Below are 25,408 nucleotides of genomic sequence, written 5' to 3'. Positions count from 1 at the left end.
ACCATCTGCTGTAGTGTGTAGCAGGCCCTAGCTACATTGGGGGCAGGGTTGGGGATGGGGTGCGGGTGCGGCCCCCGTCCCAGCTCCTAGCTCGTCGGCCATTCATTGCAGGCTTTGTTAATGGGCCTTCAGCTTCTGCTCGTGCTCATCTGCTGGGCCAGCACGCTCTCTGATCCTGATCCCACAGAATGCTAGTGCTGGAAGGGACCTCAGGAGGTCATCTCGTCCAGCCCCCTGCTTCAAGCAGGATCAACCCCCACTAAGTCATCCCAGCCAGGACCTTGTCCAGCTGGGACTTCAAAACCTCTAGGGATGGAGAATCCACCACCTCTCTAGGCAACGCATTCCAGTGCTTCGCCACCCTCCTGGGGAGGTAGTTTTTCCTAGTATCTAACCTACACCTTTCCCTCTTCAACTTCTGACCATTTTTTCTTGTTCTGCCATCTGACACCACTGAAAACAGTTTCTCACTCTGCTCTTTAGAGCTCCCTTCAGGAAGCTGAAGGCTGCTATTAAATCACTCCTCAGACTTCTCTCCTGTAAACTAAACAAGCCCAAATCCCCCAGCCTCTTCTCATAGGTCTTGTACTCCAGCCCCTTAATCATTTTTGTTGCCCTCCGCTGAACCTGCTCCAGCAAATCCACATCTGTTTTATACTGGGGGGCCCAAAACTGGACACACTATTCCAGCGGTGTCCTCGCCAGTGCCAAACAGAGGGGAACAACCACTTCTCTAGATCTTTCCTGCGTTGTGGTGAGCCTGGCAGACCTGGAGGTCGTGACCCTGCCGCTCGTAGCCCCTGCTGCGTCCGCAGAGCATTGCCAGCAGCTTGGCACGGTGCACCCTCCCGTGCCCTGATGGCACACGCTCGTGCCACGAAGGGCCTGCAACTCCGCTGGGCAACTTGTCAGTGGGCTAATGCACTTGCCCCTGGGCTCGCGCAGGGGGCTGTGAAGCCAGCCTGCCTTGCCCTGCTTGGCTGGGCGTGACTGCATCTCTGCATGCCCAGCACTCTGCCGGGACAGGTCCCTGCACCTTGACTGCCACAGCCGCTCCGTTCCTGACCACGTGGCAGCTGCTGTGATTTGCATCCCAGCCCATGGCTGTGACGCCGGCCCCGGGGGCCACGCTGGTGCAGGTTTGAGGAGCAGGCAGGTCCGTGGCAGTGTCCCCCGCCTCCGTCTCCCCTAGGTGGCTGTGTTACTGCCACGTGCCCCAGAGCTGCGACAGCCTCCCCCGCTACGAGACAACCCACGTCTTCGGGCGCAGCCTCCTCAAGTCCATTTTCACCGTCACCCGCCGGCAGCTGCTGGAGAAGTTCCGGGTGGAGAAGGACAAGCTGGTGCCCGAGAAGCGGACGCTCATCCTCACCCACTTCCCCAAGTAGGCGGGGCTGGCGGCCAGCCGGGGGGGGGCGGGGCTGGCGGCCAGGGTTATCTAAAGCTCTTGCTGGTCCCGGTGACCCCTGAGTTGGCTGTTCTTGTGCCCTGTGCTGGGTCGGTGACATCTGGCCGCTGAGTGCCAGGTCCCCAGGGCTCTGGTCGCTGGGTGAGGCTCCTCCCCATCAGCTGCCTGACTCCACTGCACATGGCCATGCTGCTCAGGCTTGGCAGCTTTGAGGCGGCCGTGCCACCCCGCTGCTGCCCCACACGCCCGTGCTCTGCTCTGCCCAGGTTTCTGTCAATGCTGGAAGAGGAGATCTATGGGGAGAACTCGCCCATCTGGGAATCGGACTTCACCATGCCAGCCACCGAAGGCGCCCAGCTGGTGCCACGCCCAGGTACTCCCCCGAGCGGCCTCTGCTGAGCATCCTTGTGCGTGTGCCCTGCCGGGGGCCACACGGGCCAGGAGCCCTGGTGGGTGACTGCGCGCGAGCCGGTTCCGCTAGCGAAAGGGTCTGTTCTCATCCCCAGCAGCCGTCAGCACCGTCCCAGTGCCCAGCACCCCGATGTTCAGCAAAAAGCCCAGCAGCAGCAGCGGCTCCTTGCCCTCCATGAGCCTGGACACCAGCACGGCAGAGCCGGCACCAGGTAAGGCCGGCTGCGGGGGCGGGGCCGAGGCGACCCTGCTGGGTGGCACACCCCTTTATTGCACTGACACCCCCGGAACTGCCTGTCGCGCAGGGCGCAGCATCCGGCGAGCGCCAGCACCCCGGGAGTGGAAGGGTCAGAGTTGCCAACCCCAGGTTGCTGGGCTCAGCTTCCAGTGGGTGGAAGGGTCGGAGGGGGAGGGCGTCAGGCAGCAGACAGGTTCTGCTCTCATGGTGTGCACAGGTGGTGGACGCCGGAGCCAGTGGTTCTCAGCCCACTCGGGAGCAGCCAGCCCCTGTAACTCTGGCGCTGTTCAGATCAAAGGAGAATGAAAGAGACCTAAGACTCCCGAGCGACGTTCCCGCTAATATTTTCCAGGGGTGGGCGGAATAAATTTTATGTGCACTGAGATGTGCGGATGTGCACCACCAATAGAAACACAGGCCGCCGGCTGTGGGCACTCTGCCAATCAGTTGGGCAGCTCCTGAATCTCTGCTGTGCGCCCGCCGAGGTGCTCAGCTGAGCAGTGCCCCTGAGTGCAGCCTACCGTGGTCCTGCTCCTCCTCTAGTGACCCAGAGGGGTGTCAGCAAAGCCACCCTGTCCCTGAAGAGGCTGTGCTAACGCCCCAGCAGCACTGGCTCTGGCTGCCCAGCCCTACTGGGGTCCCTCTGTGGCCTCCTGAGCCACGTGGCGGGGAGGGGACACAAGGGCGTGAGTGGCCCTGGCAAAGCCTCTGCCTCCCGAGCAGGGGAGAAGCGGAAGCTGCCCGAGAGCCTGACGCTGGAGGATGCCAAGCGGATCCGCGTCATGGGCGACATCCCCATGGAGCTGGTCAACGAGGTCATGCTGACCATCACGGATCCAGCTGCCATGCTGGGCCCAGAGGTATGGGGCAGGGAGCTGCTAGGGCCGGGGGTGGGTCCTGTCAGCACCAGGACTCAGGGCCGGCAGTGGTGAGCCTGGGGTTGCAGGCGACAAGAGTAGGAGATGGCAGATGCGCTGGGCCTGGCATGACTTTGCTGTGGGGGTGGGGTGCCAGAGTAGGGGGGTCCCCAGGCCCTGCCCCCTACCTGCAGGCAGATGTGACTCTCACCTGGCAGGGAGAGCAAGAGGGTGATCTGGCGACAGGGACACGGGGGAGAACAGACTTGTCAGCACAGGAACCAGAAGCCGTCAGCACCGTCCAGCTTGGGGAGAGGCGCCCAGAGGGGGTCCCTGAGCTGGGCCCTGGCCCCCCTTCCTCCCTCTCCAGCCAGACCGGACTGCCCCTCTCCACAGCCCAGCTCCAATTCCAACCAGCCAGGCCCCTCCTCCCGCCTCTCTCCCGTTTCCCGGGGAAGAAAGGGGTCACCTGGTCGCCTGGGTTACAAAGAGCCTGGAGCCCCATGGCCCCCGCGTGGGACATCATCTCACCAAAACGCCCCCTCCCCCCACTGTGCACTGCTGCTGCGCCTGGGGAAACTGAGGCACCAGCCGGCATTGCACAGGACAGTAGGAAACACCTGTCTGCCCGCGCGGGCGATGAAGTCCCCAGGGGGACAGAGCTGGCGGTGCTGCTTCTTGCTGCTCAGGAGGAAGGTACCACGAGCTGCGGCGGGCCTGGAGTCTCGCTGTGTGTGAAAGGCCTCGGTGTACCCCGAGGCTGGGCCGGGGCGGGGGGAGCAAGCGGCAGGGCTGAGCGCCGGGCGCTGCCCTCTTCCCTCCACCCCCCAGACCAGCCTGCTGTCGGCCAACGCGGCGCGGGACGAGACGGCCCGGCTGGAGGAGCGGCGCGGCATCATCGAGTTCCACGTCATCGGCAACGCGCTCTCGCAGAAGTCCAACAAGCGGATCCTGATGTGGCTGGTGGGGCTGCAGAACGTCTTCTCTCACCAGCTGCCCCGCATGCCCAAGGAGTACATCACCCGCCTCGTCTTCGACCCGTACGTGGCACCCGGGGGCGCAGCCGGGCGCAGGCTCCCCGCAGCCCTGGGAAATGGACGGCCTGGTTCTGTCCCGGGGGTCCTGGCTGCTCCATAGGCTCAGGACCAGCTGGAGGGAGGCAGGTTGTGCCCTGCAGAGCTGGGCTCAGGCTCCATCGTGGTCCTGGTTTGCTGGGGAAACGGACAGGCTGGTTCTGCGCCTGCGTCCCGGCTACTCCATCGGCCCAGGGCCTGTGCGTGTGTGTTGGGGTCGGGGGCAGCCAGGCTGGCATTGGGTTCCAGACCCCTCCCAGTCTCCTAACATGAGCTTAGATGGGGCTGTTCCTGCTGGATCTGCAAACACCCCCTCCTGCAGCAGCACCCTGCGTGTGCGCACAGGCACCTGGCTAGCGCCTTGAGTTCTCCCCTCCCGTCGCTGACTGGCTTTGCCTTACCCGGCAGCAAACACAAGACGCTGGCTTTGATCAAGGATGGCCGGGTGATCGGGGGGATCTGCTTCCGGATGTTTCCCACCCAGGGCTTCACGGAGATCGTCTTCTGCGCCGTCACCTCCAACGAGCAAGTGAAGGTGAGGGCCGAACAGCCGCTCGCTGCTGGCGGGAGGGGGAGGTCAGAGGAGACGTTGTGGGGTTGCAGGGAGTTCATGGGGAGCCCGGGGCTTGGCAGGCAGGGGCAGAGTAGGGGGAACTGAGGGGCACTGGCAGAGGTGGAGGAGCCCAGCTGGGTTCCGTCTAATTTTTTCCCTCTGGGGCAGAATAAATTTTATGCACACCGAGGCATGTGCGGATCTGCACCACCAGTAGAAACACGCTGCCAGCTGTGGGTGGCTGCAGGCGCTCTGCTAATCAGCTGGGCGGCAGCTGACTCTCTCCTTGCTGGCTGCCCAAGCGCCCAGCTTAGAGGGAACGCTGGAGCCCAGGCTGGGATTGGGGTGGCCCTGGGGAGAGGTTTGGGGGAGGGCTGGGTCTAGGTACGAGGGGCAGCCTCAGGCCAGGAATCTGATGCTGCGCTGGCTGAGAGGGGGGCAGGAGCCCAGTGCTTTGCCCCAGCCGTGTCGAGTTCAGCCCCCTGCACTACGCGGCTCTCCCGGCATTCGGGCCAGACCCGCATTTAACCCCGTCTATCCCTGCAGCTGAGCAATGGCCTTGCTGACCTCTGTCCCCCACTCACATCCCGGGGCAGGGCCAGGGCCAACCCTGGGCATCTCCCCACCACCCCCTCCCTCGCAGGCCTCTGTCTGACGGGCGCCTGTCTGTGTGTCCGTCCGTCTGCACCCCAGGGCTACGGGACGCACCTGATGAACCACCTGAAGGAGTACCACATCAAGCACAATATCCTGTACTTCCTGACCTACGCCGACGAGTACGCCATCGGCTACTTCAAGAAGCAGGTCGGTCCCTGGTACCGCCTGTCCTCGCCCCCGGGGACGTCCTGTTGCTCCCCCACAGCGGGGGGAGCTCGCTCTCACGGCCCGTCTCCCCTCCCCGTCCAGGGCTTCTCCAAGGACATCAAAGTCCCCAAGGGTCGCTACCTGGGCTACATCAAGGACTACGAGGGGGCCACGCTGATGGAGTGTGAGCTCAACCCCCGCATCCCCTACACTGAGCTCTCGCACATCATCAAGAAGCAGAAGGAGGTATCCGGGCGGGGATGGGGAGAGGGGCCGCTGGCCGACTCCTTGCGCCGGCCACACCCACGCCACTTTAAACGCCACTGCTGCTTGCAGCCTGTTCCTCCAGGCCAGCACCCGGTAGCACGGCAGCACCGCCTCCGTCGGACGCCTGGAGCCATGGGCACGCTCTGCTCCCGGCCCTGCTGGTCTGCGCGGCTGGGCAAAGGCAGCCTTCAGGTCGTGGACCTGGCTCCCCAGCAAAGTCCTTGCCAGGCCTGCCCAGCTCCCTTCTAACCGACGGTCTCGGCCTCTCCCGCTGCAGATCATCAAGAAGCTGATCGAGAGAAAACAGGCGCAGATCCGCAAGGTCTACCCCGGCCTGACCTGCTTCAAGGAGGGCGTGCGGCAGATCCCCGTCGAGAGCATCCCTGGAATCCGTACGTCTGGGCCCCGCAAGCCTTCACCAGCTCCTCCCACGCCGGAGCCTTTCGCTGCGGCTGTAGCCGCTCGCGGGGGCGCCTGTGCATTCACACCGTGCCTGTGCCTGTAGGCACAGCCGGCGTTGCAGCTGTGGGCAATGACTCTGCTGCCCTCAGTGGCCAAGCTGTGCTGCTGCGGCCGTGCGACGCCTGAATGGGGTGCGTCCAGTCCGGGCTCAGACGCTTACCGCTTGTTATTTGGGGGAGCGGTGGCCCCTGTATTGAGGGGCAAGGGCATGTGGCAGCTGGGTCCATCCGTCCTCCCGTAAGGGAGGCAGGAACATCGGGTTAGGACGGGGGGCTGCGTGGCGCACCCCCTGGAGCAGCGTGTTCTGGGGCGGAAGTGGCCCTGGAAGCCAGGTTCTGCAGGGCTGGGTCAGGCTGCACGGGAGGTCCTGGATGCAGAGGCCGGAGGGCTCTGCTCGGGGATCGGAACGGGATTGCTGGCGTGTGAACAAGTGTCTCTTTCTGCTTTCCAGGAGACACGGGCTGGCGGCTGCTGGGGAAGGAGAAAGGGTAAGTGCTGGTCCCAGCTGTGCGTCTCCCGCCGGTGGCCTGGGCAGCTCGCGGAGGGTGGGAGCAGCGGCAGGTGAGAGATCCCACCGCCGGCAGCTGCCAGAGGGGGTGATCTCTGCCTCAGGGTCCTGGCTGCTTGGCCTGGGAGAGACCACGCAGGGATGGCACATGGCTGCAATCTATTCGCAGCACCTGGGTTCTTCTCTTCCTGGGGCTGTGAGGGAGCAGCCATAGCCCATGCGGTATGAGGCTGCCACAGGAGCTCAGTCCTTGGTGGGCTGCTGCCCTTGGCGCAGAGTCTTGCTGGGGCAGGGGGCCCTTGAGCAGGCAGCCCAGGACGGGAGAGCGCAGGCCTACCCCGAAGCTGCTCGGTGCCTACTCAGCTTCGGGTGCTGAGAGGGGACAGACGCGGCAGGGGCTGATCTCGGCTGCGATCTCCCCCTGCAGGAAGGAGCTGAAGGATCCAGACCAACTGTACAACACCCTGAAAAACCTCCTGGCCCAAATCAAGGTGATGGGTCTCGCGGGGCCAGAGGTGCTGGAGGCAGGGACCTCGCTGGGTATTGAGAGCTCCAGCAGAGCTCAGGGCAGCTTCTTCCTGCTTCATGGGGTGTCTGCTCCTTTCCCTGGCCGCAGCTGGGGCCGGAGGTGTCTGAGCGAGTCAGACAGCTCTGAGCTATGAGCTCTCACTGCCTCTGCTCGGGGTAGGGGCTGGTAGCCTGGCCCCTCCCAGATTGGCTCGGGAAGGGGGAGGATAACGGGCTGGCCGGGGGAGGAGGGGAGTACAGCCCATCCTCTGGGTGTGAGCCTCTGTCTGCTGCTCACCCCCCACAGACGCACCCCAGCGCCTGGCCCTTCATGGAGCCTGTGAAGAAGTCAGAGGCCCCCGATTACTACGAGATTATCCGCTTCCCCATCGGTAGGTGGCCGGGCTGCCTGGGGCGCTGGGACCGTGGCGCGCTCGGCGGGGAAGGGCCGAGCACGAGCTGCGTGGGGCAGGACTCCAGGGTCCTATTTCTCCTCTGGGAGGGAAGGGAGGTCGGGGGACTGCCTTCCTGGGACAGCAACATGCGGAGATCTAGTGGCTACGGCGGAGAGGGGAGCCCGGACTCCTGGGTTCTGTGCCTAGCTGTCACTGAGGCGCTGGCCCAGGACATGCAGGGTGGGGGGGCTGAAGCACAGAGGCAGTAACCCAGCCAGCCAATCCTGCTCCCCCTTACCCTTCTGCAAAGCCCGGTGCTGGCTCAGGGGGGTTGGGGTTCAAGTGGGGTAGATGGGAGCGAAGCCCAGGGGCAGGAACCCAGCCAGCCTCCTGCGGCCCCTCTGCAAGCCCCAGTGCTGGTTCGGCTTTGGGGGGCGCGAAGCCCGGGGGCAGTAACCCAGCCTGCCGCCCCGCAGACCTGAAGACGATGACAGAGCGCCTGAAGAACCGCTATTACGTCACCAAGAAGCTCTTCATTGCCGACCTGCAGCGCATCATCACGAACTGCCGGGAGTACAACCCGCCCGACAGCGACTACTGCAAGTGCGCCAACACCCTGGAGAAGTTCTTCTACTTCAAGCTCAAGGAGGCGGGGCTCATCGACAAGTAGGGGCGGGGCCCCGGGGCGCCTCTCCCCTCCCACCTCCGGGGCAGCAGCAGCTCCCACGGGCCTCTCCCCAGAGGGGCCTTGGAGCAGACGTGGCTGCTGCCAGGGGAGGCATCTCTGTGAGCGTGCCCTGGCTCCGCCGGGGTGCCAGCCTCTCCCCACGGGCTCTGGGCAGGTGCCCATCTTGGCGCGAACTCAGAGCCTCACGCTGGAGGCGGGAGTCAGGCCGCCTGGCACCGGGAACGGTCGGGCGCTCCTGGCTCTGCCCTGGCTTCGTGGGGTGTATGGACCTGCCTGGCTTCCAGTCCCAGCAGGGCAGCGCTGGCTCCGCTCATGCAAAGTTGTTTAGTTCTCCCCTCCGCTCCCGGCGAGCTGCACCCTCGCTCTTCCCTGGGCACCGGTGGAGGCTGCTGGCTGGGACTGCCACTTGCCTACACACACTGTCCGGTGTTGCTGGGTGGGGCTGAGACCCAACTGCCTGCTGCAGCCCCTCTGTGGGGTCCAAGCAAGCGCTGCTTCTGCCCCAGCCCTGCGTGTTTCTGGGGGTTGCAGTTCCTTGCTCCCCAGGGCATCCGTCCCTGCCCCTTTCCACATGAATGTGAAAAGGGCAGGCCAGAGGGCTGGGGCTGGAAGCTGCCCCACTTGGCAGAATTCAGGGTCAGGGCTGGAGCTGGGCAAGGGCCTGGCCGTGTCAGAGGTTCAAACGGGCTGTGAGGACATAGCTTTAGTGTGTCAGTTCTTGGCCATTCCTTCCCCTGCAGCGTGGCTTGGGGCTAGCGCTGGGGCTTTTTCCACCCCCGTCCTGCTCCTAGTGCCTCTCACTCCCCTGGCTGCCTCTGGCTAATGTCTTAGCCCCTGCACCCTCACTCTTTGGGCGGGCCCCTGAACTGCAGCAGGGCCTGAAATGATACCCTGGCTTCCCCTCTCTGTGCCCCAGGGGCTCTCCTGGTCCCATCTCGCTGGGCTCCTGTGACTCAGCGGGGCGGGGTGAGGCTGGGGCAATCGCGGTTCTCCTGCCTGGTGCATTTCAGGGGGTGGTGGGGGATGTGAAGTTAGGTGACAGCTCCTGGGAACTGTCCCAAGCAAGAGCTAGGACCTTGTGGAGCACAGGGGTGAACGGAGCACTTAGTGCTACAGGGGGCTGAGCCAGGACCCCTCCCTGCCCCTTCCTCTGGGGGCTGAACAGCATCACTAGGATGACAGCACTCTGAGGCTGTTTTCCCTGCTGAGCTGCCCTCTACCCCCGCAGCCTCCCCTCCTTGGGGTGGGGGGGGGGGCATACTGAGGCCTGGCAGTCGGATATGGGACCTAGTGGAGCAAAAAGCTGCTGCCCTGTGGCCCTGCCCTTGCTGCAGCTGGGGCTCTCTGCCTGCTGGCACTGGAGAGATTTCATGGCTCAGAGCCGAGGTCAGACAGCAAGACTGGTCCTTGTTGCCTAGTTTCCTCTGCGCTCTGGTTTGTCCCTGAGGTGGTGCCAGGGGTGGACTGGTCCTGCTGCTGGGGGCCTTTCCCATCTCCCCACTTCCTCTTTACCCCCCCCCCTTTTTTAATTAAATATTAAAACCGGCTGTGATCCGCGTGAAGCTTTTATGTGTCTGCGGCTCTCCGAGGACCCCGCACCAGGGCAGCCCATCAAGTTATCGTGTGCTCTTTAACCCCCATCAGGGTCATGGCCTGCGCGATATCCTTTGGCAGGGAGTTCCCCAGCTCGGCTATGAATTTTGGGGACGAACTTTTCTGGGCTGGTTGTGAAGCAGCGGCCGCTTCCCTGGATGGGCCGATCCCTCTCCCTGCAGCGATGGGAAGGACTATGTCATTGGGGTATGGTCACCCTGAGGGTGTGAAGGGGGCGGGGCTAGCCCTGCATGGAGGCGTGAAGGGGGCGGAGCTAGCCCTGCCTGGGGGCGTGGCTGAAGCTCTCCGGCCCCGCCCCCTGCTGTCTCCAGCGCGGCGGGGGGAATCAGTTTCGATTTCTGTTCGTGACTCTCCGGCTGGGGCTCCTCACGGGGGGGTTTCCAGGCCGGTGCCAGCAGCCTGGGGAAGCAGCGGCGCGCCGCTCCGGTGGGCACATTCAGGTCAGTCTGAGCCGGGTGACCACCCCCGCCTGGGAGAAGCGGGGGCTGTGGATGCGCAGAGCAGGGGTGTGGGAACAATGGGGGGGGCGGGGTGGTGAGAGCCATTGAACCAAACTCTGACCCGCTGTTTGCCGGATCTTCTTCCAGCTGGGGGGTAGCGGGACAGCCGCCCCCTCCCCCCAGTTCTAGCACATGGCCCCAAAGCCGGAGCTGGCAGAGAGCAGAGCTGTGACCCCCCCCCTCCCCGCACCCGCACCCCGCCCCGCCCTTGGCTGGGGCTCCCGGAAGGGAGAGAGTTTAAAAGCCCTGGGTGCAGGCCGCGCAGAGCCCCCCTGCCACCCCCCCACCCGCAGAGCCGGCCGCTGCCGGGCCCGCAGGTGACTCACCTTGGTCTGCAGCGAGCCCCAGGGCTTTGCAGGTGGAGTGAGCCGGGGGCCAGGGGCGCTGGCTGCCGCAGGGGTCCTGCCCCGGCTCTCAGCCGCTGGGGGTCAGGTGAGCTGCCCTCCACCCCCACCCCCACCCCAGCCCTGGGGTTCTGTGCTCTAGGGGATGGGGCCGGGGTGGGGGTGTGCGGAGGGTGAATGGGCACCTCAGGCCCTCGTGCGCCCTGTTCTCTGTCTGCAGGGAGGTTGGCTGGAGGGGCGGAGTGGGGGTGGGAGCGGATGATGTTTTGGGGGCTGGGCAGGGGGGTGGAGAGGGAGAGGGGTCGGAGGGCAGAGCAGGGGGTCGGGTCCAGCCCCCGTTTGGCTGTGCCCGGTGTGACACCAGCTTTCCCCCCTTCCCACCGCGCCTCCTGCCCACACCCAGCACCCGCCCCCATGGAGCTGCGGGACTATCAGTGGGAAGTGATCCTGCCTGCCCTGGAGGGCCAGAACATCATCATCTGGCTGCCCACGGGTGCCGGGAAGACCCGGGCGGCCACCTACGTGTGCAAGAGGCACCTGGAGACCCGGGAGCGGGCCAAGGTGGCCGTGCTGGTGAACAAGGTGAGGCTGGAGCTGCACGGTGCAGGGGGAGGTCTGATTTCCCAGCTTCGCTTGCAAGGAGCTCCCCTTGGCATGTCCCTGGCTAGGCTGGATGGGGAAGTGGCCTGCGGCCAGAGAGTGGTCCAGCCCCTGGCTCGCAGCTCTTTGCACACTAGGGAGCAGCTGCATGGGCAAGAGTCCCACCCCCCACCCACCTGTTCGCTGGATATCATGTGCTACCTGTGGCGGCAGCAACAGAGGGCCCCTGGTGCCCCACGCTCTGCCTGGCATCGTCGGCTCATGCAAATGCACTACACTGGGTCGGGGAGTGTGTTCTCCCAGGCCAGAAAGGCAGGGGAGCAAAACAAGCGGAGATCTTTTGTCAAACGTTTCTGGAGGCGGTGGCCCTGCAGTGCACAGCTGTCAGGCCCCACTTCCTGCCGCTGCCCAGCATGGCGGCCTGGCACTGTGTGCTGTGATCGCTGCATGGCTGGTCTGTGTGGGAGGATAACAGCCTACTACTGCTAGCAGCTCCTGTGGCTACCCCACTAGCTCTGGTGGCAAAGAGGGCTGTGCTGAAGGTCTGGGGTTCAAAACCCATGTGAAGGAGGGAGAGTCCCCAAACATCTACCCTGGTGTTGCAGCCCCTTGGACAGGCCAGGTGTGGCTGGCTTGGGGGCTGGGCTGCCCTGCCCTCTATTGCCCATGGAGTTAGCTCAGCAGCCAGGGCTTTCCTCTCCCCCCATCCTTAGCTTGGGGCAGGTTGTGGGCTGCCGGGTTCAGCAGGCGAGCCTCACGGGGCATCTCTCACCTGTTGGGCGGCCAGGTGCACCTGGTGGATCAACACTACCGGCAGGAGTTCCAGGCGCTGCAGGAAAGCTGCCGAGTGACGCCCATCAGCAGCGAGAGCGACCAGAAGTTCTTCTTCTCCCAGGTGTTGAAGATCAGTGACGTGGTGCTCTGCACGGCACAGATCCTGCAGAACGCCCTGACCAGCCAGGATGAGGACATGCATGTGGAGCTGACGGGTAGGAGCCCCACTCAGGGAGTGGCCTTGGGCCCTGCCTCGGGAGAAGGGCTGGTGTCAGTGTTCTGTAAAGCGTGCGTGTTCGATCTGGAGTCCGTGGAAGACAGAAAAGAGCATGTCCTCCCCTGGCAGCCGTTGGCCACCTTGCAGAGCACACCCCTGCTCTGTCCAGCTGCCTCTTGCTGCAGTATCTGAACCTCAAAATCTATTATGCCCGTTTCACAGCTGAGAAGTGCAGCCCAGTGAGGCTAAGTGATTTGGCTAAGGTGCTCCAGGGAGTCTGTGGCAGAGCTGGGGGCTGAGCCTGGGGCCCTGCTTAGCATCCTTCTCATTTCCCCGTCCTCCATCCGCTGGACCCCTCAGCTTGGCTCAGCCCTCGTCTTCCTGGACAGATTTCTCCCTGCTGGTGATTGACGAGTGCCACCACACCCACAAGGATGCCGTCTACAACCAGATCATGGAGGATTACCTGGAGCGCAAACTGACCGGCCAGAAGAAGCTGCCACAGATCCTGGGCCTCACTGCATCCCCCGGCACTGGGGGGGCCACCACCTTCCAGGGGGCCAAGCAGCACATCCTGCAGGTGAGTGGAGCCCCCCATGTCAGCTGAGAGGGCGACATGCCCCCCTGCCTCCCCAGGAACCTGAAGCCCTCCTCTGAGATTGTGCCCAGCTTGTCTTTGGGCGGCTGGAACAGGAATTGGGGCCATCTCAAATGTCCATCAACGGAGCCCATCTCCTTGGTTTCTGGCCCGCCCCCCCGACACCTGCAATTCCGGCCATGGGAGCCACGTGGATCATGGAGCTGCAGAGTTGTTGCTTCTGGCGTCCGTGGCAACAGTCCCTCAAGTCTTTTCCATCCACATGCGGAATAAACGTATTTATGTGTCCCGAAGCCTGCACACCACCAGGAGAAACAAAACCTAGTGCAGAGCGCTCTGCTAATCAGCTGGGCAGCATTTGAATCTCTCCTGAGTGGCTGCGCAAGTGCCCAGCTTACAGGGAACACCGGTCCCTGGGAGCAGGGGTGTGAGTGGCTGGTGGTGCCGAATGTACCCCTGCAGGGATGCTGATGGTACCCTGCTTGGGTGCTTCTGGGATTGCCCTCCACTTCTGTTGTGTGTCCGTGGCCCACACCCAGAGCAGGACGCTGAAGGGGCTGGTGTGGCATGTGGCTCATGTGGCTTGTGGGGGTGGGATGGGGGGGTTTAACCCTTTCAGCTCTGCGCCAACCTGGACACCGCCAGAATCATGTCGTCCCAGAAGCACCGTGGGCACCTGGAGGCTCAGATCCCACAGCCCAGGAAGCAGTACGACGTGTCGCACGAGAGGCTGCAGGTGAAAGGCTCTTGGAGCTGCAGGGGGCTGCGCGTGGGCCCTGGGGAGGAGAAGCAGACCCCCCTCAGCACAGCTGTGGGCCCCACAGCAGGGGGAGGCCAGTGACAGGGCGGGGCCAGGAGGGCAGGGGGCGTTGGCTGAACCAGGGCCCTTCACAGCCTGTCCCGTAAATGGCTGGTTCCAGCCTGTAAGCCGGCTGGCACTGTGCGCTCAGAGCATGCCCTGGGCCCTGCCCCTGGGAGACACTGAGTCCTGTCCCACTGCACCCTGCCCCACAGGATCCCTTTGGCCAGAAGCTGAAAGAGATAATGGCTGAGATCCACCAGCACCTGAAGTTCCCCGGTGTGCCGCAGGACTTCGGCACGCAAAGCTACGAGCAGCACATCATGGAGCTGCGGAAGGCAGGCGAGTAGCTGGGGGTCTGCGTCGGGAGGTGCTAGGTGGGGCTGGGCCAGGAGGGCTTGGGAGGAGCTATGCGGAGTGTGGCGGGGAGAGCAAGACTGGGCTTGTGGCTCAGGCCTGGGACCAGGACTCAGGAGCTCTGGCTTCAGTTTCCTGCTCCCTCTGGCCTGGAGCAAGTCAGTTTGTTGCTCTGTGCCTCAGTTTCCCCACCTGGAAAATGGTGATAATGATTCTCCCTTTGTGCTGCCTCTTTTGACAAGGCTTTAAGGGGCAGGGCTAGTCCCTTACTCCAGGGCCCAGCACCCTCTAGGCCAGGGAGTGCAAACTACAGCCCCTCAGTCATTTTAATCCAAGCCTTGAGCTCCCGCTGCAGAGGGGGTCTGGGACTTGCCCTGTTCCACAGGGCTCCTGGAAGCAGCAGCGTGACCCCGCTCCAGCTCCTGCATGTTGGGGCAGCTAAAGGGCTCTGAGTGCACCCTGAGCACCCTCCCCGCAGCTCCCATTGGCTGGGAACTGCAGCCAGCGGGAGCTGCAGGGTGAAGCCTGCGGACAGGCAGTGCACAGAGCTGGCCGGAAGGGGTTCCGGGAGTTGTTCTGAGTAGGGAAGTGCGGCTGGTAATGAACTAGAAAACGTGGAGAAGTTCAGCTATCTGGGGAGCAACATAACATAGGATCTAGGCTGCGAGAAGGAAACAGCGACTAGAATAGCGAAAGCAAGAGCGAGTTTGGAGGCGATGGATGAGATCTGGAAAAGCAAAACGATTCGCTTAGGAGTGAAGCCGAGCGTCTTGAAACCGTGTGTATTCAGCAGCACGTTGTAGGAATGTGAGACGCGGGTGATAACGAAAGATGCGAAAAGAACAATATTGGCGTTCGAGAGGAGTTGTCATAGAAAGATCCAGAGAACAGGATGGACGCAGAAGGTCACCCATGAGGAATTCTATAGGAAGATACAGCTGAAAAAGAACCTGCTGCAGGAGGTTATAAAACGGAAGCTACAACTATTTGGGCATATTTGCAGAATAGACGACGAATGAAAATCAAGACCCTGGTATTCGGCATAGTGGACGGTTCCAACAGGAGATGCAGACCCCCCAGAGAATGGGTAGATGATATAGTAGATTGGTGTGAGCTAGTTTACAGAAACTAAGCCACTCTGCACTGGACAGGGAAAGATGGAAGGAAATAGTGAGAGAAGCATCGGACACCGACGGGCGCTGAGCCCACGGTTATTGATGATGATGATGACGAAGTGCTGCTCACCTTCCCGCAATCCTGATCCCCGCCCCAACCCCAGCCCCCGTTTCAGGAACATTCACAGCCCTCTGTACAATTTCCATCCTCTGACGCAACCCTCGGGCCAGACATTTGCCCATCCCAGGCTGGGCGTTAGCATTCTACACCCGCATACCCTCGATATCATCCCCTGGGTTCCAGAACAGGCCTCCCACAGATCCCCCTGCCAGTGCCTGCGAGCGGGCAAAATTCTGCCTGCAGCTTGTCCCTTACTCGTGAGACCTGCTGCTGCAGGGTGGGAAGGAAGCAGGTTCCCTCTAAGTCATTCACCTTGTGCCAAATAAATTCCACCAGCTGCCGGCTGTGGGGCTCTGCTAATCAGGGGGGCGGCAGCTGAATCTGCCCTGAGCGGCTGCCCAAGGGCTCAGCTTGCAGGGGAGACTGAAGGAAGTTAATACCCCTATGTGGCGGTCGGACGGGGCGATGTGGGTTAGCCTGGGCCTTTGTGAGCCCCACGCCCTGGCTGTTCTGGGGGACTGAACCAGAGTAGATGAATCCAGAACAACAGTCACCGCTGCGGCATTGTCTGCTGTTGCCTTTTTCTCCTCACTGTGCAACGGGCCTTTGAAACGTGCTTTCTGCTCACAGCTGGGAAGAGAACTCAGGAGCAGGGCTCCCTCTAATTTTTTCCCCATCCATGTGTGGAATAAATTTTATAAATTGCACTGAGGCTTGTGGGGATGTGCACCACCCAGAGGAACACAGGCTGCCGGCTGCGGGCGCTCTGCTCATCAGCTGAATTGCTGCTGGGCGGCCGCCCAAGTCCTCAGCCCACAGGGAACAATGCCCAGAAGTCCTGATTCCCAGCCTGCCTTGCTCCAGTGCCAGATGCTGGGAAGAGAACCCAGGAGTCCAGCCCCCACCCCCCACACTAGACCCGCTCTCAGTCGCTACCCCAGTTTGGTTCCCACATCCCCAGGAACCGAGTCACTGTGCCGGAGGACGCGCACGGGGGCCGTGCACCTGCGGAAGTACAACGACGCGCTGCTGATCAGCGACACGGTGCGCATGATTGACGCCTTCCACGCCCTGGATGAGTTCTACCAGCAGGAGAAGGCCACCAGAGTTCTGCAGGACCCCACCGAGGACTTCTTCGTCGGCACCTTTGACAGTAAGGGCTGGCAACGGGATCTCGGGGACAGGGGCTGGGAGAGCCTGCTTCTGGCACAGCACGGACTGGAGAACCCCCCGCCCCACCCAGGAAATAGGGGCAGGTATTAGAACCAACAGGCCCCGTCCCTGGTGCTCTGACTGGTGGGTGGCCAACCTGCGGCGCTCAAGCCACATGCGGCTCTTTGAGCAATTACATGTGGCTCCTGCTCGGAGCTGCATGCGCCCCGGCACCTGCAGGGAGAAGCACATGGTGGTGACTGCAGTGAGTCCCAGGCCCTGGGTTCGAGCAGGGGGCTGGGGGCGCCCGGCTCTGGAGAAGTGGGAGGATGTTGAGACGCGTATTATGTGTTTATTTTTATCTATAATACACCGTTCTTTGCACACTCTTCGCAGCTGGTTTGGCTCTGCGTCCCTAACTGTTAGCCGCCCCTGCTCTAACTGCTAGCCCACGCTGCCCCTCGCAGTGCCAAGCACCTGGGACTTCTCGTCCCTGGGGCACGCGCTTCCAGAGCCCACAAATATCCAGTATGTCGAACCCGTGGGTTGAAAACCCCATTGAGAAACGTTCGGATTAATGCAACCGCGGTGGGGGAGAAAGGGGCTGGTTCTCAGGAGCGGTTAAAAGCCTACTACAGCTGCTAGCTAGTGGAGTCGCTCCTTCCGCTTCGGCAGAAATCTGTTGCTAGAGCTGCCGGCCCTGGGTTCGAACGCCGGCCCAGGCTGTGTGCGCCCTGGGGCTCGCTGGCTCAGCGCTGCCACGCTCACCTGCCGGCCTGCTCCGTTGCAGAGAACAAGAGGGCCCTACAGGCCCTGGCCAGTGACTCCCGCTACGAGAACCCCAAGCTGAGCAAGCTGCAGGAGATCCTGCAGGAGCAATTTGGGAGCCTGGGCCGCTCCTGCGGCATCATCTTCACCAGGACACGCCAGAGCGCCTACGCCCTGCACAAGTGGGTCCAGGAGAACGCCACGCTGGCACGCCTGGACATCAAGGCTGCCGTCCTGACTGGCGCCGGGTACAGCAACCAGACCAAGCACATGACCCAGGTGGGCAGGCAGATGCCAGGACAGGAACAGGCGGGCGTGAAGGCTGGGGCAGCAGCGTCCTGCATGGCGCTTCTCAGCCCAGGAGTGTCCGGGGCTGTACATGGACCTCCCCCTGAGAGAGGCCCTGGGACAGAGAAAGAAACTGAGCCACAAAGAAGCAGCTGCTCTGTTCCCCAGACTGGGAAGAGAACCCAGGAGTCCTGACTACTGCCCCTTCCTCGGCTCTAACCACTAGTCCTTTTCCCACGCCACCCCCTCACCTTTGGGAGCTGCCTGTGGAGGGATGTTAGGGTCAATGCAACCTCAGGGTTGGGGGAGAAAAGAGGCTGGTTCTCAGGAGCGGTTAAAAGCCGACTACAGCCACTAGCTAATGGAGTTGGTAGCTTCAGTCCATGTGAGTCTCACCCGGCCAGGGCCCTGGGGCTCTATCCCTGGGTGTCCCCACGTGCAGCTTCAGCCTCTGTGTCCCTGGTTCGGGCTTTCCAGTGTTGCCCGTTGTCCTTTCACCGTGTGATTGCAGAGGGGCCTGGGAGCTGGGTGGCACCTGGAGCCGGGCCCGTGGACAGAGGGGAACGATGGCTCCTTCCCTCCTCTCTCCCCAGAACGAGCAGCAGGACGTGATCAAGTTGTTCCGCAAGGGAGACCTCAACCTGCTGCTCTCCACCAGCGTGGCCGAGGAGGGCCTGGACATCCCTGAGTGCAACATCGTGGTTCGTTACGGGCTGATGACCAACGAGATCGCCATGATGCAGGTAGCCCGGCCAGGCTCTGCCCTTGTTCCCCAGACACGTCCCTCCGTAGGACCGAGGGCTGGGCTGGGCTGCGCTGGGCTGCGCTGGGCTGGGCTGGGCTGGGCGTCGCGTTGCGTCTCAGCTCCCTGGCACAGGGCAGTGGGAAGCCGCCCAGCCGGATCTCTCTGACACACTCCGGCTCCATCTTTTCCCCCTCCAGCATCGCAGTCCTGCCGGGCACCTCTCGCCGGTGCTGGAGCAGGAGCTGTGCTGAGCCGAGCGGCCAGGGTCTGGGTGCAGGGCTGCACTGGAGACGTGCTGCCCTCAGTGATGTCTGCCACCCAAGCTGAGCGTTCACCCAGCCCCCTCGCTAGGGATTGCGGGGGACCTGCCCTGCCCTGCCCTGCCCTGCCGGCGCTCCCCCAGGCCTCCCTGAGCTGACCTGATAGCGCATCCCCGTTTGTGCAGGCCAGGGGCCGGGCCCGTGCCAAGAACAGCCTCTACTCCGTCCTCGCCAAGGCCAACAGCAAGGAGACGTTCCGGGAGCAGCTGAACGAGACTCTGGAGGAGCTCATGCGAAGAGCCATCAGGGAAGTGCAGGCCATGCCGGAGGAGGGGTACCGGCACACGGTGAGGGGGGGCCCGTGCTGGGGAGCAGCCCTGGAGCTCCTGCCTCTATGGGGCAGAGGGGGGGCCTCTGCACTCCCACCAGGCCTCGGTCTCCCTGCCAGCCACACTACTTGGATGCCCTGCGTTTCATGCTGCTAAGAGCCCCTGGTCGTGGAATAGGGGGGAGCCACCAGGCCTTGCACCCCGTCTACAGCCAGGGGTGACTCCCTCAGCAGGGAGAGCAGGAGGGTGATTAGGCGACAGGGACACGGGGGAGAACAGACTTGTCAGCACAGGAAGCAGAAGCCGTCAGCACCGTCCAGCTCGGGGAGAGGGGCCCAGAGGGGGTCCCCAATCCGGGCTCTGGCCCCTCTTCCTCCCTCTCCAGCCAGACCAGACTTCCCCACTCCACAGCCCAGCTCCAATTCCAACCAGCCAGGCCCCTGCTCCCGCCTTTGTCCTGTTTCCTGGGGAAGAAAGGGGGTCACCTGGCTGCCTAGGTTACAAAGAGCTCAAAGACGCCATCCCACCGAAACTCCCCTCCCCGCTCTGCACTGATGCTGTGCCTGGGGAAACTGAGGCACTCGGCTGGCGTTAGTACAGAACCATCAGAAACACATGCAGCCTAACCAGGGGGATAAAATCCCCACACCCCCCTCTTCTTCACCCACCTACTGGCCCAGCCCATGGGCTGGGGGCTGGCAGCAGCTGCAGGCCGGAAGGGGGAGACCCTTCTGGGGAGGGGGCTGGTTAAGCCTTTTGCTTCACGTCCATGGGCACCTCCCTCGGGGTTGTGCCCCCCATCGCTCCCTGTTGAGCTGCCTTCCTCCCCCTAGATCACAGACCTGCAGCGAAGCGCCATCGTTAGCCGGAAGGTGAAGAAAGCAGAAGGCGACCAGAAGCGGCGGCTGCACGATCCGGACACCGTCCGCTTGCTCTGCATCTCCTGCCACGTGGCCGTGTGCTACGGCAGCCACCTGCGTGTCGTGGAGAAGATGCACCACGTGAACGTCAACCCCGACTTCAAGTGAGGGCGGGCCTGTGGGGGAGCGGGACTGGACCGGGCCGAGCCTGGCTGGGAGCCAGAGCTGCGGGCAACGGCCGGCATATCCCCGGGGCTGGGAGGGGAGATGGGCAGCAACCGCCCATCCTGGGGCAGTCGTCAGCACAGGGTCGGTAAATGCTGGAGTCCGTGTTCCCCGACTGCCGCCCGTCAGACCTCTCTCGTTCGGCACTGAGGCCCCTGCCTGGCAGTCCTGTGGCCCCCTGCTCAGTGCTCGAAACCCGTGCGGGGCCAGCCTCTGCTAACAAGGCTCTGGAGAAACAGCAAGAAGTCCTGGGGATCTTTGAAGAATAAGCTTCCGTGGGTTCTGATGAAGTGGGTCTTTTCCCCCGAAAGCTTATGCTCCAAATATCTGTTAGTCTTTAAGGTGCCACAGGACTTCTTGTTTTTGAAGACACAGACTAACTCGGTTCCCTCTCTGATACAAGGCTTTGGAGAGACGCCGTTAAACTCATAGATCTAGAACAAGCAGAGGAATCTCATCCGAGGGTTAAGGCAACTGGGTGTTTCTCAACCTTTTTATCCTAAAATACCCCTTTAAAAATTAGAAGTACCCCCCAGGACCTACAATTTTCAGACACCGATTTTCTTTTCTACCATTGCAACACGTTTGTTTAAACAACTTAATCCTGATTGGTTGGAAGAAATTTCCTGTAGGCTACAAACTGCATCGGATTTAGGTTTGTGCAAAAAGGACAAATAAAAAAAGATGAAAATAAGTCCAAGTTTTTTTCATAAAAAAGGTTGATGAACACTGAGTTAGTTACCCTCTGGAAGACCTCTGTGTACCCCCAGGTACACAGACCCGCGGTTGAGAATCACTGGTCTACACGGCCAAGTTATCTCAAAATAACAGCAGTTATTTGTAAATTACTTTGGCAGCGGCTAAATGATGCACGCGCCATTTTGAAATGAATTCGAAATAGCTAGTGCGTGGTTTCTATTCTCCGAGATCTCCTTTTCTGAGGAATAATGCCTCTTTCGAAATAGCAGGTCTGGCTCCATAGCGCTATTTCGAAACACGTTTTGTGTACGGGTGTGTTATTTCGAAAAAAGAGATCGTCTTATTTCGAATAGGGCTGCTGTGTAGCTGTAGCCTGACGGTCCTTAGTTACCAAAATTAAGCGTCGCCTACACACGCCGTCCTGCTGATCAGGTATAATTACCAGCTGCTGTTGCTCATACTAGTCTTCTGGCTTAGTGGTCTAGGTCCGTGGCTTTCAATTGGTTGTGCCACGACGTAAGTTTGCCTTGAAATTTCATCGGTTTCCCCTCGCTGTGGCTCTTTGCGGAACTGGGGCAGGGGAAACTGACAACCCCGCAAGGTCTGCCTGCTCCCTGCTGAGGGAAGGTGGGGAGAAGGGGGTGTGGGAGCCTGTTGGAGCTGGCAAGTGGTTTGAACGCCATGTCCCGGCTCCAGCAGGCTGCTAGGGAACGGCAACGTTTATGTGCAATCGATTCAACTGAAGAAGGTGGGTGCACGGTGGAATTGCTTGACTCATCGAAGAGTGCCGGGTTCCTGAAAAGTTTGGGGAACCCCTGGTCTCGACACAAGGAGGGGAGCAGCGACGTGCGCTCACAATGCTCCTGGAGGATGACAGCGGAACTTACAAGACCCAGTTCTATGCATCGACACCCGTCTTTCTGTGTGGTTTAATGCATAGAACCTGGCCCGTCCCACTGCCCCAGGGTGCTGCATGCCCCCGAGTCACCAGCTAACAGCAGATGAGTCTTTGAGCTTCTTCTCTCAATGGGGTTTTAGTTTCTCTCGTTCGGGGGTGGCCTCTCTTGCCGGGCTGGCATGCATTGCTCTTTGGCCATCAAAGTGGCACTGGCAACAGGCCTGACAGCTGCCGTGGGCCCCAGGGCCAGGTGGGAGAAGGACCCAGCTCTGTGCCCCGGAAGGGGCGGGGCCACAGGCAGAAGGGGGCGTTACCAAGGGCAGAAGGGGCGTGGCCTAGGACACAGCTCTCAGTGCCACCCCGACAGCAGTGCTGGGGGCCCACCCAACTCCATCTCATCTGCACCCAGCCAGATCAGCTCTGCTGTGGCACATCTAAGGGGCCCTTCCATCAGCAGGCCGGGGTCCTGGCTGCTGGTCGCCCTAGGGGGTTGGCTTCACACACCCCCATTCACCCTTTAACACAGACACACACCTAACATTACCCAGAGCTCAGGCAGTACACAGTGCGACTCGGGGGTTTACTTACAGGATGGAGTCACTTTAGGTACAACCTATTAACAGTTTCAAGTGCGGTTTCTGTTAAAATCTACCCCAAAAAAAAATAGTTACAGTACTAGACTCTTCAAAAGCAGTTCCGAGCAGGTGCCTAACAAATGAACCCAAACCCCACTCATACAAGTGGGGGCCCAGCACCGACAGTTACGGAAGGTCGCATTCGTGGATGTAATTCATGAAACGGGCGAGTTCCATCTTCACCCCTACAACACGTCTGCCAACCCCACCAGGCCTGAGCCATTCCTGTGTGCTCCAGGACCAGCACCGGGGAGCAGCTTGGATGTATGGCGGGGCTGGGATTGTCCCTTCTCTGGGACTTAAAAGGGGCCCCCTATCAGCGCCTTATCCCGACGGCTGTTGGTGCCTTTTCCGCAGGGTCTACTACAGAGCCACGGCCAGCCAGGTGGAGATTCCCCGGAACTTCAAGGACTGGAAGCCAGGAGGCAGCATCAGCTGTGCCAACTGTGGCCAGGTGGGTAGGCAGCTGGACAATCCCCTGGGAATGAGCAACGGTTCATGGCTTTCACAGGTTCATCTCCGCTAGGGGGCAAGACCGCCGAGGAGAGGCTGAGGGATTTGGGCTTTAGTTCAGCTACAGAAGAGAAGCGTTGGGGTGGGGCGGGATTTGATAGCAGCCTTCGACTTCCTGAAGTGGGAATTACAGAGGATGGAGACAGGCTGGTTTCAGTAGTGAGAGCCGGCAGAACAAGGAGCAGTGGTCTCCAGTTGTGTTGGGGGAGGTCTAGGTTGGATATTAGGAAAAACTATTCCCCCTGCAGGATGGTGGAGCATTGCAATGGATTCCCTAGAGCAGTGGTGGAATCTCCATCCCTGGAGGTTTTGAAGTCCTGGCTTGACAAAGCCCTGGCTGGGCTGGTTTCGTTGAGATTGGTCCTGCTTTGGGCAGGGGTTTGGTTTGAATGACCTCTTGGAGTCTCTTCCAACTCTGTGACCCTGAGTCCAACCCGACACTGGGCCGAATTGGAAAGACACACAGCCTGCATCTACCGAGCCCAAGTGTGAGAGGAGCCACGTGGCCCTTGCGAATAATCCCTTGCGAATCCTTGGCTGCCACCTCCAAACCTTCAGAAAGCACACAGTTTGAAAAAGGGAGGTTCTGAGCACCTAGCGGTCACAGCTCCCCTCCCTGCAGCTTTTCTGCACAGCCACAAGGGCTAGAAATTTCCTTTGTTGTAAGGGAAAGCTGAAATTGCCTCCTGGTCACGGGACTCCAGGAGCTGGGGCTTTAAGAAAAGCAGCTGGCATTAAATCCTGGGAACTGGCAGTAGCAGAGTCTGTCTCTGAGGGTTAATTGTCCCCACCTCAGAATGGGCACTGCATTTCTGCATTAAGCTCCCAGCTGTTGGAGCTTGAGTGTATGTGGGAGCGAGGGCGCGTGTGGGCCTGTGTGTGGCCTTGTGTCGGTGTGTGTAATGGCTAGATGCCCATCGGGGTATAACCAGGAGCCATTTGTACAATTCAGCTCCGCTATCCGATTCTAAGCCCTGTTGCGAGCTGTGCGGTCCCGACCGTTTGCCAGGAGGGCGGGGGTAGGAGCGACTGTCTGTCCACACAAGCTGACGTGTCCCTCGTCTGTCTGTGCAGGCCTGGGGCATGGAGATGATCTACCGGAGCGTGACGCTGCCCATCCTCTCCATCAAAAACTTCGTGGTGGCCACGCCGGATGGGAACAAGGAGCACAAGAAATGGAGCCAGGTGACTTTCACCGTCAAGGATTTTGACTACGAGGAATACTGCTGTGAAATATTCAACCTGCGCATCTAGCGTCCATCCAGCTCCCATGGAGATAGGGTGCCTTGGCCCAGCCCCTGGCATAGCTGGGAGGAGCGGTTCTCCCGGAGGTCAACACTGGGTACAACACAAATACTTCTGCTCTGTCCAGGTACGGCTCTGTCGTTCCTCCGTGGGCTAGATCAGTGTCTCAGCCACACAGTCGGGGCTCGTTCGCCCGCACGCCTGCTAATGCAATACATGGCATTATGTGCCCGCGATGCCCCTCTGCCATGTACACTGGCCAAACTACAGAAAAGAACATATGGAAGCAAATCAAATATCAGGAACGGTAACATGCAAAAAGCTGGAGGAGGGCACTTCCATTCCCCTGGACACCCAGCAGCGGCTTTAACGGGTTGACCATCCGTCCTGTTTCTGGTGGGACAGCCCTGTATTTCGGGTGCCAGGAAAGCATCCCAATTTTATTTGCAAAACGGGCTAATTGCACCGTGTTTGCAGGGGGAGTAGCTACCACCGAGTTCCCACCACACACCGGCACAGACGCTGCCTGATTCCTGGCTCCTCACAGCTCAGGAGAGCTGGGAGCTGGACCTGCGTGGCTGTGCCTGGCTCCCAGCAGCTCATAGGAGCTGGGAGCCAGGCCTGTGTGGCAGCTGCCTGGCTGTGCCGACTGGGAGCTGGGTGCCAGACTGGCATGGCTGCAGCCTGGCTCCCAGCTTCCTGAGGCACAGGGAGCTGGGAGCCCACCCACGTGGCTGTCACCCAGTTCCCTGTGCCTCAGTGGAGCCTGGAGAAGCTGCCCTTTCTCCCCATCCCCATATCTCCCTGTCCCATATGTGAGATGGGGAGATATGGTCCTCCTATTTAAAAGTAAAACTCCCCCGATTTCAAAGTAGCCATCCAGCAACAGCAAAAAAAGCCTTCAAAAACAGACTTCGAAGAGAAACTGCAGTGCAACAATTCATTTGCCTCATGTCCAGGGGCATCTCCCTTGGGGTTGTGGCCCCCCATCGCACCCAGAAATGCTATTTCGAAACGCGTTTTGTGTGCGGTTGTGTTATTCCAAAAAAAGAGATCGTCTTGTTTTGAATAGGGCTGCTATGTAGCTGTAGCCTGATTGTCCCTAGTTACCAAAATTAAGCATCGCCTACACATGCCGTCCTACAGAGGAGATATAATTACCAGCTGCCGTTGCTCATACTAGTCCCCTGGCTAAGCGGTCTAAGCCAGTGGTTTTCAGCTGGTTGTGCTGTGATGTAAGTTTGCCTTGAAATGTCGTCAGTTTCCCCTCACTGTGGCTCTTTGAAGAGCTGGGGCAGGGGGAAACTGACAACCCCGCAATTTAGGATTGAACAAAGGCTGGGAATGGCTGGCCAGCTGCAAAGGCAGTTTCTCCTCTCCGGGTGTGCACACTTCCACATCAGCTACTGGAAGTGGGCCACATCCTCTCTCGTGGAATTGACCCCGCCAACTCTGCCCTTCCTCTTGATTGGTAACTCCCTTCTTTTCATGAGCCTGTATATTTAGATCTGCCTCTGGAGTTTCCACTTCATGCATCGGACGAAGCGTATGCTCCAATAAATCTATTTAGTCTTTAAGGTG

General features: G+C 60.9%; 2 protein-coding genes across 6 annotated transcripts in view; both read left to right on the top strand.

The window, feature by feature from the left end:
* KAT2A (lysine acetyltransferase 2A) overlaps window positions 1-9,716 on the top strand; it is a 13,872-nt gene extending 4,156 nt beyond the window's left edge. Inside the window, exons 6-18 of the mRNA XM_074978930.1 lie at window positions 1,193-1,384; window positions 1,675-1,781; window positions 1,915-2,031; window positions 2,781-2,917; window positions 3,746-3,954; window positions 4,396-4,522; window positions 5,234-5,344; window positions 5,447-5,590; window positions 5,889-6,003; window positions 6,525-6,561; window positions 7,009-7,072; window positions 7,396-7,480; window positions 7,960-9,716. Coding sequence (XP_074835031.1) covers window positions 1,193-1,384; window positions 1,675-1,781; window positions 1,915-2,031; window positions 2,781-2,917; window positions 3,746-3,954; window positions 4,396-4,522; window positions 5,234-5,344; window positions 5,447-5,590; window positions 5,889-6,003; window positions 6,525-6,561; window positions 7,009-7,072; window positions 7,396-7,480; window positions 7,960-8,153 — 1,639 coding nt within the window. The 3' untranslated portion in view covers window positions 8,154-9,716. The remainder of the gene's footprint in view (window positions 1-1,192; window positions 1,385-1,674; window positions 1,782-1,914; window positions 2,032-2,780; window positions 2,918-3,745; window positions 3,955-4,395; window positions 4,523-5,233; window positions 5,345-5,446; window positions 5,591-5,888; window positions 6,004-6,524; window positions 6,562-7,008; window positions 7,073-7,395; window positions 7,481-7,959) is intronic.
* DHX58 (DExH-box helicase 58) lies at window positions 8,021-25,408 on the top strand. 5 transcript variants are annotated; one of them, XM_074978933.1, is made up of 14 exons: window positions 8,021-8,149; window positions 9,846-9,971; window positions 11,033-11,211; window positions 12,017-12,218; window positions 12,610-12,800; window positions 13,438-13,554; window positions 13,833-13,959; window positions 16,172-16,363; window positions 17,153-17,409; window positions 18,012-18,161; window positions 18,609-18,770; window positions 19,586-19,776; window positions 22,427-22,523; window positions 23,657-25,408. In XM_074978933.1, the coding sequence occupies exons 2-14, from the start codon at window positions 9,923-9,925 to the stop codon at window positions 23,834-23,836; spliced, it is 2,094 nt and encodes a 697-aa protein (XP_074835034.1). In that variant the 5' UTR covers window positions 8,021-8,149; window positions 9,846-9,922; the 3' UTR covers window positions 23,837-25,408. The 5 variants fall into 5 exon arrangements, with proteins under 5 accessions (XP_074835034.1, XP_074835037.1, XP_074835033.1 ...); XM_074978932.1 differs by having other exon boundaries at window positions 8,034-8,149; window positions 9,816-9,971; XM_074978936.1 differs by lacking the exon at window positions 9,846-9,971 and having other exon boundaries at window positions 8,029-8,149.

The sequence above is a fragment of the Carettochelys insculpta genome, chromosome 28 (genome assembly GCF_033958435.1).
Source record: "Carettochelys insculpta isolate YL-2023 chromosome 28, ASM3395843v1, whole genome shotgun sequence".
Classification (NCBI taxonomy): Eukaryota; Metazoa; Chordata; order Testudines; family Carettochelyidae; genus Carettochelys; species Carettochelys insculpta.
This window is presented reverse-complemented; position numbering and strand designations above follow the sequence as displayed.